Raw genomic sequence first — 17,062 nt, forward strand, 5'->3', positions numbered from 1 at the left:
TGCAGATATGCTTGAGCCAGTCGCTCAAGACCCTGCTTCAAATTTTAGTTCACAGCCTTTTACTTGGCCTGCCAAATCTTTCAAAACTAGACCCCTGCTTACTTCTTCACCCTCATCCTCAGCCACTCATGTTTTGACATCCTTCAATCCAACAAATGTAAACTTTCTGCTCTGGTCCCTCAGTCTGAAATGTATCAACACTCAGCTCTCCCCAACACCTCCCTTTCTTTATGCTTTTGTAGCATCCTGTAGGTAGCTCCATCTGAACATCTGCCACTTTGTTTGGAATAGTCAGTTTATATACTCTTCTTCTTAAGTAGTCTATCAGTTCCTAAAGAGCAAGAATATGTATCTCAGGACTTCCCTGGTGGTCCAGTGGTTAAGAATCCACCTTCCAATGCAGGGGACGTGGGTTCGATCTCTGGTCAGGGAACTAAGGTCCCACATGCCACGGGGCAACTAACCCGGAGCACCACAACTACTGAGCCCGCATACTCTGGAGCCTGCGAGCCACAACTAGAGAGAAGCCTGCATGACGCAACGAAGATCCCGCATGCCTGCAACTAAGACTAACAACTAAGACGCAGCCAAATAAAAAAAAAAAAAAAAGAATCTGTACCTCAGATCTGAATTCCCAGTGTTTACCATGCATCTGGTATACAGCTAGATGCTTGCTCTACTAGGAGCTTGTTCCTGTTAATTGCTTTCCACCCAAACATTAAAAAAATAAAAACAAAAGCCTGCCCTTTATCAAGCTTACTGTGAACTATTTATTACAACCAATCTTTTACATTTGCTCCCTTTATTTTTTCTTTTCTTTTTTTTGGCTGCGTTGGGTCTTCGTTGCTGCACGCTCACTTTCTCTAGTTGCGGCGATCAGGCGCTACTCTTCATTGCGATGCGCAGGCTTCTCACTGTGGTGGTTTCTCTTGTTGTGGAGCTCTAGGAGCACAGGCTTCAGTAGTTGTGGCACACAGGCTCAGTAGTTGTGGCTCGCGGGCTCTAGAGCGCAGGCTCAGTAGTGTGGCGCACGGGCTTAGTTGCTCCGTGGCACGTGGGATCTTCCTGGACCAGGGCTCAAACGCATGTCCCCTGCATTGGCAGGCGGATTCTTAACCACTGCGCCACCAGGGAAGCCCAGAAGCCTCCCTTTTTTAAAAGAAACTTTAGGTTCTTGGGTCCAGCTATCTGGTAGAATCCTAGCTGATGTACTCACCTCTGACTTCCTGCCAAATCACATGGCTTTTCACAGTTCCTTATTCTCCTTGCAGCTTTTGACTGCTGCCCATTTTCTCCTTAAACCACCTTCTATGACTTCACACCACTGCCAAGATTGCCCTTGAGGATCTGTTTCAGATTCCTCATTGCCTTGAGTCATTTAACCTACCCACCATCACCATAAATATATTCCCTTGTACAATTTTGGGTTGTCTTGCTATGTGTTAGCAATTAACAAAAAATCTTATCCCATGAAATACCGCTGTAGAAGCAAGAATTTCTTTAAAAAAATAAATTCTTCAAATTTAATACCACTGTAGGTTAATTAAGATGCAAGTTTCTCCACTAATCCCCTAGGTCTGGCATAGACTGAGTAAACCAGCCTTTTCTCTCATCCCTTCAGACTTCATTACTAATATACCTTTCTTTTTTATTTGTTTGCTCATACCAAAAGGGTTTTTTTCTTCTTATTGTCGTTTATTAATTTTCAAGCATTGCTGTCCTCTCCCTGATTCCCTACTTCCCTCTATATTTCCAAGAGTCCCTAGGGAAAGTGGGTGGAGGAGGGAGCCAATATGTGGGGCTGTGGCCTTGTAGCTCAGTTAGCCTCAAATTTATTTTTAAATTTACTCAAGATTATCTGAGGACATATACATGTATATATTAGTGCCAAAATATGTGCGTGCGCGGGTTCACACCTTTTCAAGGGCCATTAGGTTCTCGTGAAAACATGGGGTGAGGATGGGAGGGTCAAACACATTTCTTACGACGATACTTGGAGCGTAGCCAGCCTCAGGAGCGCAGATGGTATTACAGAAAGTTGTGCGTAGCGGTGGAAAGCCCGGGAGTCTCCTCCGTGACCTTGGCCAAGTCACAGAAACTTTGGGTTTATTCCCTGTAAAATGGGGATAACCGTACTGGCTTATCGAAAGAGTAAACGAAATAATGTAAGTAAAAGTACTCTGAGAAAAATAATGCTGGTTTCTTTGAACGGGGATCCCAAGCAGCTGGATTCCCATCCGTCGGTATTTCGCTCTTCCCCGCAGTCCAAGAGCTACCTCTCTGGAAGCCTGAGGCGCGGGCCTCGGCTCGTCTCCATGGCAACGTCTCCGGCATCCCGAGCCCCGCCCCCCCCACCCGCCGCGAGGACCGGAAGCAGCGTCCTGTTGGGCGCTTCCCCGGCTTCTCCCCCAAAACGCGGGGTCGTCCTTCCTAGGCCGGAGGTGAGAGTTGAGGTCTCTTCGCTCTGCTAGGTCTCTGGGAGAAGCGACCGGCACACGGGGGGATGGGGAAGGGATGGCCGCCGGCCTGGGGCCACCTCACGGGAGCCCCACCACCACTACTAGTACGCGCCCGCGCACCCCCTCTTCATACCCCTCCCCGCCCCCACCCCGGCTACCTCTTCCTCACGCCCCCGGCGCTTCCCCGCGGCCTCCACCTCGTCCCCGCACCTCCTGGCCTCTTACAACGCGTGCGTGCACCCCCTCTCCTTGTCCGGGTACCCTGCGGCGCCTGACCCCCGCCCCCGAAGCCGACCTCCTCCCATCACCCTCCGCGCGCTTACCTGACCTCCCGCGCACCCTCCCCCGGCGCCCATTCTCCTCGTGTGGTCTCGCGGAGTCGGGTCCCCGTCCGGGAGCGGCGCCGTGTGGTGGAGGAAGGTGTCCCGGGACCGTCGGGAGCAGGCTCAGCAGAGGAGGTATTTCCAAGGGAGAGTCGATCCCCTTGGGAAAGACCCCCGGATCTGGGACTCTGGGCGAAACCTCTCCTCCAGGGACCGGGTTCGATACGGACCCTCGCGCGGTGTTGGGGGTTTGGTCTCTTGCGTGGAACTGAGAGCAATTGTGGACCCGGCACAGACTCCGCTCCTGGTGCGGGAGACGCAAAGTGCGTCCCGGTGGCCACTCCTGCGACTTCCAGAGGATGCTTTAGCTTAGGGGCCCTCTGTGTAACTCCCTTAGACGGCTCCAGACACGTGGCCTCAAACCCCACCTGTCGCTCCGGTCTCGATCCCAGATTCGGCTCAGGATCACATGGGTCTGCTGCCTTTCTTTGCGCTGGGACCCCGGCCACTGGCTCTGGACCGCGCAGCACCGTAGAAGGTGTGGATGGCCTGAACTCAGACCCCAGCCCTGCTCCTTTGCCTTTGGTCTCGTTACCTGAGCTTGCCCTGGCGGGTTCCTCAACGTGGGGATGAAAAGAACCTTACAGGGCTTTTGTGGGGATTTAAATGAGTTTATATTTATTAAGATCCCTAAACGAGTGCTTAGCACATAGTAAATTCTCTGCGTTTCAGTTGTGGAGCACTGTATAAAGTTGTGTCATTTATTTGGTAACCTTGTCTTTCCCGGGCTAGAATATAAGCTTTATGCAGCCGCAGGCTTTGTTCGGGTCACCGCCATATCTTCAGTGCCTAGAAGAGTTCTCGGTGAAGTGGGGAAAAAAATGGTAGAGAGGAAAAATAGGGGCACATATAACAGTTTAAATTAGCTGTCAGTTACTAGTGATACATATACTAAAATGCTACTAAGGAAAACGTCTTCCCACCCCCTTCCTGCTAACAAGCTAGCGATACTTGGAGAAATTGTTGCCCCCATACATCACTATGTTGCTGGTGACACTGTGATTTGATACAGCGTTTTCTATAATCTATTTGATAATACATAGCAAGATATTTGTCCCTTTTGCTTTGACCCCAGTAAGTCAAGTCCTTGGGACATCTTTGAAGGAAATAATTTGAAAGGAGAAAAATAGTATATTTTCTGAAAATGTGCTTCCTAGCATTGTTTATAATAGTAAAAATTAGAAACAGCCTAAATATTCTACAGTAAAGAGATAATTAAGTAAATAATATGGATGTCACAGATGAGCAGTAGACATGGACATGAAAAAATGGAAATACATTAAGATGGAGGAATATGCTTTTTTCTTTTGAATGGTCCCTTTAATGCCAAAGTAATATTGTTTTAAAAATTAGTAAGCATCGAAAAAAAAATCTATGCAAAAGTACTTCTCTCGTGAGACTGTTCCTTAGAGCTCCTTGCAGCAGTCTAGAAAAAATTAACTGGCTCTTCGAGGCTGACCCAGAGTCATAACTTTCCTCAGCCTTCCCTTATTTCTGTTCTCCAGGAGCTCCTCTGCAACACTGGCTGAACTCTTATTGTGATATTTAGTCAGCCTCACGTGCATGATTTTCAGAATAAATTGCAAATTACTCATGTATATAAATTAATGCCTCTGAGCTCTTTGATTCTCTTAGAGAAGGAAGTGTTCTTTGAAAGCATGGTTTATGTTAAGATTAAGGGCAGCACTTTCTGTACAGTCTTTATGTTTCTAATCTTAGTTGTATCCTTCTAAGAAGCATTTGTCTCTGTCTTGTTTCCACTTGTCTCTTTAATCATATTTAGGAGTGTTCATAAGGAGAGTTTCACCTTCTTGAAGATTAAAGCCCAGCAGTTCTGAGCTATTCCTAGTCCAAATGTCTGCAAAATTGAGAGAGACATCAAAACTCCTTCCACAAACTTCAGGGGACCCTGACTGCATTCTGGTAATGAAGGTGGAAGAGGGAGGGCAGGCCTCTAATATGGTCTCCAGCCGCCACTGGAGCAGCTACTACAGCTCAGAGACCTACCGCCAGCGGTTCAGGCAGTTTGACTACCAAGAGTCATCTGGGCCCCGGGAGGCTCTGAGCCGGCTCCGCGAGCTGTGCTGTCAGTGGCTGAGGCCAGAGGTGCATAGCAAGGAGCAGATCCTGGAGCTGCTGGTGCTGGAGCAGTTCCTGGCCATGTTGCCTGAGGAGCTGCAGGCCTGGTTTGAAGAGAACCGACCAGAGAGTGGAGAGGAAGCCGTGGTGATGCTGGAGGAGCTGGAGAAAGAGCATGACAGGGCGGCTGAACAGGTGAGAAGGGGCTGTGGGCATGAGGGACAAGGCTGAGTCAGGAGCTCTGGCACATCACTGGGGTTAGAGCTCCCAAATTGTACTCCCACTCAGCACAACTAAATGTAGAGTGTGGTGAGTGGACTCCCAGCTGTGCCAGAAAACAGAATGCGCCTCTGCCTTTTTCCTCCCTTTTCCTGTGTCCCAGGATAGTTTCTTCTCTGTTATTTTATCTTCAAGTCCCAACCTGATTCCCTTCTTCAGCCTCAGTTAGTACCAAACTGTTTCTAGGTCTCTCTTGGACGAAATGAGGACATGCTTGCAAAGAAGCTATCAACTTGTGAAATCACTCAGGAGACACCACGTAGCCAGCTTAAGCCCACAAAAAAGCAACTGCAGTGGGCATCGAAGGAGCATCACACCTTAAGACAAAATGGTGAGGGGCAGGGTTCAGGTCATGGTTGGGGGGTGGGAAGGTGGCCTCTCAGCCCACCCATCACACACATCTAGGCTGCTTTCTGTAAGAGGTCTCCAATCTCCCCTCCTGCCTCCTGTTCCTGTGGGAACTTCCACCATTATATATCCTGCCAGTGCACTTTCTCAGTATTTTGTCCTCATTTCCTTCTCAGAGATTCTTATAATATCGTTCAGATTTTTGAATCCTTGACATCATCTCCATCCGGATTTTCAAACCTTTTTTTAAGCAGCATGGCCCTCTTCTCAATGAAATTTTATGCGGAGTTGCAATATATTAAACAGATGAAAACACAGCTACTCTGACTAAAGCAGGAACAAGCAGTGTCGTCCCACCTCTTCCGCCATCAGGCAGTCCCTGAGGCCCTTTTGAGGGACCCCCAAGGTCACGGTCTAAAGACTGATTCATTTATTTTTATAACTTTTGTTTATTGATACTCTTGTACTAAATCTTGCTTATTGCTACCCACTACCACATTTAATTCCTCTCCTTCAGTTGCTCCTCTGCTTCTCCAATAATTCCTCATCTTAGGCCCTTTCTTTTCTTCCAGACTTTCCTCAGTTTCTAATGTATCTTTTTACCCCTACCCACCATTCTACCTTTTGCACAGAGCTTTTCATCTTTTTTTTTTTTAGAGCTTTTCATCTTTATAGTTGCCCACCTCATCAGTATATAAATCTCTTTCACCTTTTGATCTTCTCAGTGTTTTCTGCCTTACCCTCTCCATCCTCCACATTGTGATGCTATATTTCAAACATGCCAGCTAAAAAATAGTCTATATATATTTCATTTGGATCATTCTATTTCGTTTTCCTTCCTTCTGGACAGAGAACTGGTTACATTTGCTTTTCCATGTATTATTTCAGATAGAGACACCGGAACTATAAATGTGAAATCAGCTTCAAGGCGAAAGACTTCTTCAGGCAAAGAACTGCATCACAAAGTTTCTAACACTCTTCAAATGAATGCTTCCCAGAGTTTCACATTTAGAGGAACCTGTGAACAAGATAGAAAGTTTGAAAGAAGACAGGGAAACCGTACTCGAAAAAAACAACACAAGTGTAATGAATGTGGGAAAGTCTTTACTCAGAGCTCAGCCCTTAATCTACATCAGAGGATCCACAGTGGAGAGAAACCTTATACATGTGACGTGTGTGCAAAGGCTTTCAGCCGAAGTGCAATCCTGATTCAACATCGAAGAACCCACACTGGGGAGAAACCCTTCAAATGTCATGATTGTGGGAAAGCCTTTAGTCAGAGCTCGAATCTTTTCAGACATAGGAAAAAACATACTAGAGAGAAAGTCCCATCAGTGCTGTGAGGGAGTCAAACCATTTATTGAGAACTTTTTCAACAGGGGAGCAGACACAAGGCACCAATACTCCTTTAGCATAAATCGGTAGTTTCAGTGGGCACCAATTTCCTTTGAAAGGTTGTAAAAGCCACAGGAGAGAATGTAGAATATTTTCTGTCAGCATTGTTTGGTTTTCTGTACAGTGTCAGTTCAGACGATTGAGATTCTAAAGCTTAAATCGGATTTCCATCCCTAGTGCAACTCTTGAAAAGATACTCTCAGACATGTTCTACTGTTTCCATTATTAACACAAATAATGAACTAGTATGTTCCTTTTTAGACAAGTACATTTTCCCTGTTGAGAAGGAGTGTGTGAGTTAGTATATAAGTGGGTATTCTCCATTTCATTATTTGCACATTGGAGTTACTAGACCAAAGATTAAATCAGTTTTTTAAAAAAATTTCCTGGAAATTCTCTGGCAGTCCAGTGGTTAGGACTCCACACTTTCACTGCTGCAGGCCTGGATTCAGTCCCTCATCAGGGAACTAATATCCTCCAAGTCACGTGGCGTGGCCAAAAATAATAATAATAAAATATAATAAATTTCCTGTTTTATTTTCTGTTACCAGATTCAAAATATGAGAATAAGATTGAGGAGACCCAAAAGAATATGTACCTCAAGACCTAAGCTGAAATGTCCAGGGTCATTGTTAGGAAGCAGGTGAGTAAAGGGACTTTACTCGTCTCTTACAAAAACCTGAGAACCTACATACTGTTTTGTTTCAATTTTTAAAATTGAGGTTTAGTTGATGTATAATATCATCTATACATACTGTTGATGATACTAAGTAATTTCCTGTGTAGGAAAAAAAAATTATCTCCTTTACAATTTATATTGGAAATATCTCAGTGAAAGCATTAAGATTTGCTCTACGTGTCTTTAGGAAGTGGCCTAAATATGATGAGTGTTCTAATAATGAACAGTTATCTGTGGGTGCTTATATAAAGTTGATGATCACCTTAACATAAAGTAATAAGGAAGATGAAGAAAAGACTGTCCAAATGAGACTGATGTTACCTGGTAAGTGCAGCACATAATGGAGAACTGTACTTACCTGGAAATGGGAACCCTTAACAGCTGGTGACTATCCTTCAGAGTTCTTCATGGCCTCTGTTCTGGCATAAATCATCTGTGAACATGTTTCAGGCATCCCAGGACAACCTTTTCAGGGTCTTATGCATTCTTAGTAAATGAGTTTCTAGACAATTTATCATGATGTTAAGACCTTGGATTTTGATACTCTTGTGCAAATGAGAAAATCACTAAAGTTCAATTTAAAGAGTCCATTGAGTTTAACCCACATTTAATTCAATCAGATTCTCTTGTTTAAAAAGTAAATGACTGGTATTTTTTTTAAGTATTCTGACAATATATAACATAATGTCCCCCTTTCCAGGGATTCTTAATAAAACTCTGTATGTATTACAAGAATACATGGATTGTCGTGTCTCCCATGGTGCCACCGTTACCCAATATGGAGGCAACCATGAGAAATGAAAGTCCTTAGAAGGAGAAGGGAGGATAGGCCTCATGGTGAACTTTGTACCTCATGAAGGGTAAACATTTCATTATCAGAAAATCCAGTCATATCTAGTGCTTGGAGTAACTCCTGAGACAAATGTGGGATTACATGCTCTGCTTAGTTGGAATATTGATAAATATTAGATTAGTAAGGGGAGAGGAGAATACAAATTTTAATTTTAGAATTTTCTGATAGTGATTATACTTTGTAGCTCTAGTAAATATGAATAAGTATTGAGTTTTGTACATTTTCATTTATTAAAAATGTAGGAGTCTTTTTATTGGGGTCTCATTCTTTTTGTAATTAAAGAGAGGAAGAAGCCATCTGTTAAAGCAGCAAATGCCTCAAAAGATACATGTATTGTGAATTACTGCTTAATCATGGAAAGAGTTTTTTGGGTACTATGTGAATAAAATGACAGAATCTAAATCAAGTATTCTGAGGGAAGCGTCTTTCTTCACTTGCTTCTGCCATAAACTTTGCAAGATTACATTGTCTTCAGTGTGAATAATCTGAACTTCTCCACCAGACAGTGATGTGAATCATATCATCTTAGAATAACAAATCTTTAAAGGGTGTCGCTGAGTACTCTAAGTTATCTTGCACTTACACAGGTCTCCTAATAAGTAGAAGGTGCTAGTTTATCTAACTGGAGAATTAATATGACTTGGTATAACCTTGATAAAATTAGCATATTAGCACCCCATCAAACTCATTAATTTCCACAGATAGTAAATACTCCAAAATGAAATTGGTGTTTTTTAAATGAATTTCACTTCATCTGAGCCTTTATTATTATCTCTAATCCTATGTTCCCTCTTTTTCTCCCATTCTCTTCAGAGACCAGGTCAGATGTTTGTCACTGTCCTTGAAACTTCCTGTATCAGGAATGCTTCTGGATACAAAATCCACCTTTGGTGGCTTAAACAAATTAGACTTTGCAACCAGAAATCTGGAGGCGAGTTGCTGCTGGCTGTCAATCGGCAGCTGAACAATGACTTGTCTGGCTGCTGTCTCTGCACTTCTTTGGGCCTTTCCTTCATACTTATTTTCTCAGATATGCAAGAGAGCTGTCTCAGCTCTGGGAATGGCATTTGGAGTCAAGTAAGAGAGGAAGAGGGACTCCAGCCATGGCCATGTCCTCTACTAGGAAAAGGGAAAGCTTTCCAAGAAACCCTAGCAAAATTCTGCTTATGTTTCCTTGTTGCAGGTGTGTCTAGTAAAGCCAGTGTTTTCAACTCCTAGAGGGAAAGCAGCAGGGCAGATGGGGATTGGGAACCACACTGAGTCAGCCAACAGTGTTTGCCATACTCCTTCTTGGCCACTTTCCTTTTCATGAGCAGATGGCTATGATTTTGCCTCCTTCATTATCAATAAAAAAAAAAAAAAGATGAGAACTCCACCAAGTTTGTCAACTTATCTACATCTCACCCATCATTTCCTCTCCCCTTCCTTTCAGAATGAAAGAGGGGTCTCTCTTCTCTGGTCCCTCAGCACTCCTTCCCACCTCTGAAGGATGTTGGCTGCCATCAGTTATTCTCTTTTTTATTCATCCTTTTGCTTTCCTTCAGGATCCATCTCTTCAACATTCAAATATGCTGATGTGACTTTTCTAGCATATTCTTAAAAATTCAAGATGGTGGCTAATCCCTGAGTCGGGGGGAGCAAAATGGCCCTTAGTTTTGCCTCCTTCCTATGCATCCATCTCTTTCAAACACAGTGATCTTTCTAAAACATAAATTTGATCATGTACCCTCCTTGCTTAAAACACAAGCCACCCATTGCTTTTTTTCCCCCCTTTGGCCAAGCCGCAAGTCTTGCAGTATCTTAGTTCCCCCACCGAGATTGAACCTGGGCCCTCAGCAGTGAAAGCATGGAGTCCTAACCACTGGACCGCCAGGGATTTCCCCCCATTGCTTTTAATATAAAATCAGAACTCCTAAACAAGGTTTTTGAGGCTTTTCATGATGTGACCACAGTTTACCATTTCAGCTTTCTCTTTTGTTACTGCCTCCTTAATACTCTATGCCAAGGACATTCTGAATTAGAAGTCCTCCTGCCTCTGGGCCTTTGTATGTGTTCCTTTTAAACTCTTATCCAGCTTCTGCACTTTATCTTAACTCCTGTGTATTCTTCAGGTTTTAGCTTAAATGCCACTTCTTCCAGGAAGCCTACTGTAACATCCTAAGAATAGGTTGGGACCACCTCCACACCTTTCTGTTGATTCCATAGTAATCTGTTCTCACCCTGGCATTACATTTATCACATGAAATACGGTATTTTTAAAATATCAAACTACAGTCGGCCATAAAAAAGAACAAAATAATGTCATTTGCAGCAACATGGATGGACCTGGAGATTGTCATAGTGAAGTAAGTCAGAGAAAGGCAAATATCATATGCTGCTTATATGTGGAATCTAAAAAAAAAAAAAATGGTACAGTTGAATTTATTTACAGAAGTAGAGTCACAGATGTAGAACTTATGGTTACCAGGGGGGAAGTGTCAGGGGAGGGATAAATTGGGAGATTGGGACTGACATATACACACTACTATATATAAAATAGATAACTAATAAGGACTTACTGTATAGCACAGGGAACTCTACTCAGGACTCTGTAATGACCTATACGGGAAAAGAATCTAAAAAAGAGTAGATATATGTATATGTATAACTGATTCACTTTGCTGTACAGCTGAAACTAACACAGCATTGTAAATCAACTATACTCCGATAATTTTTTTTTTTTTTTTTTTTTGCGGTACACGGGCCTCTCACTGTTGTGGCCTCTCCTGTTGCGGAGCACAGGCTCCGGACGTGCAGGCTCAGTGGCCATAGGCTCACGGGCCTAGCCGCTCTGCAGCATGTGGGATCTTCCTGGACCAGGGCACTAACCCGTGTCCCCTGCATCGGCAGGCAGACTCTCAACCACTGCGCCACCAGGGAAAACCGCTCCAATAATTTTTAAAAGATAAAATATCAAACTGCAACTATGGCCCAAGGAAGAGGAGGAATGATACTTTGAGAAGAAAGAAGTCACGGAATAGTAAAAGAAAAAAAAAGCCCTCCTGATCCTGGGAATGGTGAGACAAAGAGAAGGTCAGACACAGGTGACGTTTCACCTCTGCAGAAATGCTGGAGGAGGTTGGGAGAGAACTTGAAAGGGGAGAAAGCTGGGCTTACTTGTCATTGAGTGCATTGGGGTGCATTGGGAAACAATTGCTCAACAGACTTCCTGTGCTCCAACACTGGACTATTGTAAAAATGGCAATACAGAGTTAGTGAAGAGTCTACCAGCTACCATGTGATTTCGAAAATATGTAGCCGTTCCCCCTACCTGATGGGGACCTTGGAAAGGAGCTGGTTGAACCACCTGGAGAATTGGGATCATTGGACAAAGTAACTTTGTGGAACTTGTGGCCAGAACTGTGAGTCTCAGCTACACCTTAGAGGGGTGGCTAGAGCCAAGGTGGAGGCAAATCATGAAGGAAGGGATACTGGCCTCCTGCCTCACCAGAACAGATCACTTAACTGCTGCAGGTTTGGTGAGCAAGCACCTCAGACTAGCTGCCCAGAATAGAAACCAGAGAGGCTCAGGAGGATGGCAAGGCCATCTGAGACCCAATCCACAGCACCACCTCACCACAGGGAATAGAAACTCTCTTCCCAGACATCTAGATGGCAGAGAAGGGCAGAGGGAGAAATAGCCGTGATAGGGAGTTGAACTTAAAATGGACTGAATAATTTAATTCAACTCTTTCATCACTACCACTCCCCACTCAATGGGGTGGGAATTCAAGAAGCAAAAACATCAGTTACAAAAAATAAGCTCCACTTTTCTTTTCAATGTGGTAGCTTTTTATCCACTAAATTGATACTATATCTACTCCTGTATTGACCTCACTATGCTATGTTTCTCCAGAGCATGAGCTGCCTCATTCACATGTTTCTCAAGCATCAGGCACAGTACATGCCCATAACAGGCACTCAAATATTTGTGAAATGAAAATATTTGCAAATCTTAAATGTGATGATATCCAGAATATGTAAAGAACGCCTATAATTCAACAGGAAAAAAAACAAAACTCAACCCATTTCAAAAATGGGCAAAAGACATGAATAGACATTTCTCCAAAGAAAATATATAAATGGCCAGTAAGTACAGGAAAAGATGTTCAGTATCACTAATCATTTGGGAAATGCAAATCAACACCTCAGTGATATACCACCTCACACCCATCATGCTGGCTGATTAAAAATACAAAAAATAACAAGTGTTGGCAAGGATGTGGAGAAACTGGAACCCTTGTGCACTGCTGATGGGAATGTAAAATGGTACAGCCACTGTGGAAAACAGTTTGGTGGTTCCTCAAAAAGCTAAACATAGAATTACCACATGGTATGGCAATTCCACTCCTGGTATATACCCCAAAGAATTGAAAGCATGGACTCAAACCAATACTTGTACACTCATGTTCATAGCAGCATTATTTACAACAGCCAAAAAGTGGAAACAACCCACGTGTTCATCAATAAATCAATGGGTAAGCAAAAATATGGTATACACATACAACTGGAATATCATTTAACGTTAAAAAGCAATGAAATTCTGATACGGGTATCCCCCGCTTTTCAAAAGTTCACTTTACACCACTTCGCTTTTACGAAAGACCTACATTAGTACAGGTTTTTCCCACTATCTGAAAGTAGAGTGTTCCTATGAAACTTTTCATAAGCCGAAATGGTGTAAAGCAAAGAAGCAGTTACCGTAGACACAGCTCTAAGCTATGGCGGTTTCATGCTGAGATGCTGAGAGTCGTTCTCCAGGAAGGAGCTTGGCAGTGCCACTCTAGCTGCTTGGGCTGCTTGCTGCCTCTGTAACAGCTTGCCACCAAAACAAAGGCTGAATGCTATCATTGCTTTTTGCCTTTTTCCTTAAAAGTGAAAATCCTCCTCAGATTTATTTCAGTTAGTGAAAACAGGTACAGGTATCCTCTGCTTTTTGAAAGTTTGCTTTCCATCACTTCACTTTTATGAAAGACCTACATTAGTACCTATTTAACGGTCTGTAATAGAGGCAGTATGCTCCCCAAACGGCAAGACTGGCACAGCCAAGCTCCTTCCCTGGAACTACACCAAGCATCTCAGCATCAAGCTGCCATAGCTTTGAACTGTGTCTGTGAGCATATGTGCTTTATCTTGATTTATTTCACGTATCCGTCAGCAAGATGTAAAGTAATCGATTCTTTGCTTTACACCATTTCGGCTTCCGAAAGGTTTCAGAGAAACTCCCTGCTATGGGATAGCAGAGGAAACTTGTACATGCTACAACATGAATGAACCTTGAAAACATGCTAAGTGAAATAAGCCAGACAAAAAAGGATGAATATTGTATGATTCTACTTACATGAGGTTTCTAGAATAGGCAGATTCATAGAGACAAAGTAGAATAGTGGTTACCAGGGCTGGGGGGAGAGAGGAATGAGGAGTTGTTTAATGGGTACAGAGATTCTGTTTAGGGTGATAAAAAAGTTCTGGAAATGGATAATTGTGATGGCTGTACAACATTATAAATGTACTTAATGCCACTGAATTGTACACTTAAAAATGGTTAAAATGGTAAACTTTATGTATATTTTACCACAAGAGCATTGGAGGAAACAAAAAGGAAATCACTTTTCTATAATCCTGTCCTAATAACATTTATATTCTAGTAAAAAAAAAAAGGAATAATAATAATAAGAAACTCTATGGAATGCTGAAAAGCAGAAGATCTGGAAGATAAAATCCAGACGAGTGTTTGGTGAAGGGACTAACAAATAATTTTCTCTTTGCCACTAACACTTAGGACAGGCAATGATGAGACTATCCCAGCAGCCCTAAAAGAAGATTTGAATGGATTATATGGGCTACAAATCCTGGATGGCTAGTAAATAATATTAAAATTAGTTATAATTTCCATCTTGGATTCAATGTATTTCCTTATATAAAGCCATATGCTAAGTTAATTACTTTATTGATTCCTGAAATTTTAAGCTAATGGATGTATCTTACTAGCTGGCTCTCTTAATCATACTTGTGTTTGAACGTAGCTCAGATTAACTGGTTTGTCTTCAAATGAAGGATTATTTTTATTCAAAGACTACAAAGACATTGAGTGGCAGCTAAACTAAGGAACTCTACTGTCAGAGCTAATGATCAGCCAGGTAGACATCTGCAGTCTTTTCCTATGCAGCTTTGCTGGCTCCAGTCTTTTGAAGAAGGAGTTGTCAGGATTCTAGGTAGAATATCTCCAGCTGGACATGTCAGTGAGGCTGCATCAGAACTGAGTTAGTCCATTAAATTTTACTTTTGATTCATTGCCTATTAGCAGTCTTGTCACCTAGGTGTTTTACAGTTTGATTTTTTAAAATATTCATTCAACCCCAAATGATTACTCTAAGCCAATTATGATAATCCGATTCCACTTGCAAGTAATTTTGATTTAGGAACAGGCATATCACCCAATTTGGACCAATGAGACATTAGGGGAAGCCCGCTGCATGGCTTCTGGAAAAGTTTGCTTTCTTCTAAAAAAGAGACATAGGGACTTCCTTGGCAGTCCAGTGGTTAAGGCTCTGCACTTCCACTGCAGGGGGCGAGGGTTTAATCCCTGGTTGGAGAACCAAAATCCCACATGCTGCGCAGCGCGGTCAAAAAAAAAAAGAGAGACATGAGGAAGAGATGATGCTTTTCTATCTCCAGATGTTGTTGTGACTGGTTATGACAGCAGGCAGTGCTGCAACAGCTGGAAGATGAAGCAGACCCATGTGGAGGAAGGAGCCAAGAGTACTACAGACAAACAGGACTGAAGCCCTGAGGTAACAAGTTTTTTTTTTTTCCTGAGGTACCATTCCTTTAAATACTTATATTAGAAGAGACAAAAGACTTAAAATCAGTGATCTGATTATCTACCTTAAGAAGCCAGGAAATGGGACTTCCCTGATGGCGCAGTGGTTAGGAGTCTGCCTGCCAATGCAGGGGACAGAGGTTTGATCCCTGGTCCAGGAAGATCCCACATGGCAAGAGGCAAATAGGCCCGTGCACCACAACTGCTGAGCCTGTGCTCTATAGCCCGTGAGCCACAACTACTGAGGCCCTGACGCCTGGAGCCTGTGCTCTGCAACAAGAGAGGCAACTGCAATGAGAAGACCGCGCACCACAATGAAGAGTGGCCCCCGCTCACCGCAACTAGAGAAAGCCCGTGCACAGCAACAAAGACCCAACGCAGCCAAAAATTAATTAAAGAAAAAAAAAAGTAGAAGAAGTCAGGGAAAAAACAAAAGAGCAATTTAAAACTAAAGTAAGCCAAAGGGGGAAAATGATCAGAATAAAAACAGAGGCTCTGGTTCTAGGCAAGATGGAGTAAGTACACTCCAACCTGTCTCTCTCTAAAGAGAGAGTCCCACAGAATCCTGGACAGAAAGCATGGAACTTTCATGCTGAGGACTCCTCAATGTAAATAATAGCAAGCAGACTGGGGAAGAGGACTAGAATTTCAAGTTCCACTGAATTTACCCTTTTTCCCTTTTGGTATCACCTGGCCTGGACTCAAAGGGAGCCTGAAACCCTGAAGTGCACAAAGAGAAGAACTCCAAGAGAGGTGTTCTGTGTCTGGCCCAAGGGATGGGAAAGGGGCTTCTAAGGGTCCAGAAAATAGGGGAAATCCCGCATCTTTTTTTTTTCCTTCAACTTCTCTCCCTATGGCAGTGGCAGTGGCAGCAGCAGCAGCACAGCAATGGCAGGGGTCACAGGGAAGTCACCTTCAACTAAGAGAGAGGGGAACCCTTCACTCTGATCAGAGGAGCTTTGGTCCCAAGAGCATGGTGCCAATCCCCATTACTTTTATTCTCTTGGTGTCCTATCACTCCTTTCACCAGGATGCAGATGTAGTTGAGAGGAGTAAATATCAGAGCAAGGAAAATAAAACCCCAGCTTTCTAGCTGGAAGACTAGTAAGGGAGGCCTCAAGGAGTGAGAAAGTGTTGCATTTGTTGCAGAGACTAGAGAGATAAAGAGTAATTCCCACAAGTAGTGTATGAACTCCTCTGCTCACCTCTAAACTATGCATGCATGGATCTGACCCTAAACATCAGAGCACAGGCATTGCGAACTGAGCTACGGGGCAGACTACCGCCCAGAATCCAGACTGGCCACTGAGTGGCATACACATAGGACTAGAAATGTTTGGAAACTGAACTGACTTTGGAAAGCCCAAACAACGCAGATCAGACCTTGTAACCTGACCCTAACAAGGGCAGCTCCTTGCTAAAACAAACAAACAAGTCAACCTTCAACTTAGGGTTTAAATGATACCCAGAATCTGATAACATAATATTCAAAATGTGCAGTATACAATGCAAAATTTTTAAGCACAGGAAGAACCAGACTATCTCAATTTGCAAAGAGAAAGAAAATCAAATTATATCAAGGCCTAGATGACATAGATTTTAGAGTTATCAGAAAAAGACCTTAATCAGATATTATAACCCTGCTTAGGAAGTAAGGGTGAATGAATGGAAAGACAGGAAACATCAGCAAAGAAACAGAAGGTATAAAGAAGACCCAAATGGAAA

At 43.1% G+C, this 17,062-nt stretch overlaps 1 protein-coding gene across 4 annotated transcripts; it reads left to right on the forward strand.

The window, feature by feature from the left end:
- Positions 1–2,058: 2,058 nt before the first annotated feature.
- ZNF396 (zinc finger protein 396) lies at positions 2,059–8,863 on the forward strand. 4 transcript variants are annotated; one of them, XM_079943063.1, is made up of 5 exons: positions 2,407–2,441; positions 3,180–3,320; positions 4,626–5,116; positions 5,387–5,531; positions 6,437–8,863. In XM_079943063.1, the coding sequence occupies exons 3-5, from the start codon at positions 4,697–4,699 to the stop codon at positions 6,889–6,891; spliced, it is 1,020 nt and encodes a 339-aa protein (XP_079799189.1). In that variant the 5' UTR covers positions 2,407–2,441; positions 3,180–3,320; positions 4,626–4,696; the 3' UTR covers positions 6,892–8,863. The 4 variants fall into 4 exon arrangements, with proteins under 4 accessions (XP_079799190.1, XP_079799188.1, XP_079799189.1 ...); XM_079943064.1 differs by lacking the exons at positions 2,407–2,441; positions 3,180–3,320 and adding an exon at positions 2,059–2,165; XM_079943062.1 differs by lacking the exon at positions 3,180–3,320 and having other exon boundaries at positions 2,370–2,441.
- The last annotated feature ends 8,199 nt before the right edge of the window (positions 8,864–17,062 follow it).

The sequence above is a fragment of the Stenella coeruleoalba genome (assembly GCF_951394435.1).
Source record: "Stenella coeruleoalba genome assembly, chromosome: 14".
NCBI lineage: Eukaryota > Metazoa > Chordata > Mammalia > Artiodactyla > Delphinidae > Stenella > Stenella coeruleoalba.

What these genes read in the sequence shown, in the direction of transcription:
- ZNF396 (XM_079943064.1), top strand. Translation starts at nt 4,697, where the DNA reads ATGTCTGCAAAATTGAGAGAGACATCAAAACTCCTTCCACAAACTTCA. An exon ending in ATGACAGGGCGGCTGAACAG is followed by an intron (nt 5,117 to 5,386) that starts GTGAGAAGGGGC and finishes AACTGTTTCTAG; the next exon opens with GTCTCTCTTGGACGAAATGA. An exon ending in TCACACCTTAAGACAAAATG is followed by an intron (nt 5,532 to 6,436) that starts GTGAGGGGCAGG and finishes GTATTATTTCAG; the next exon opens with ATAGAGACACCGGAACTATA.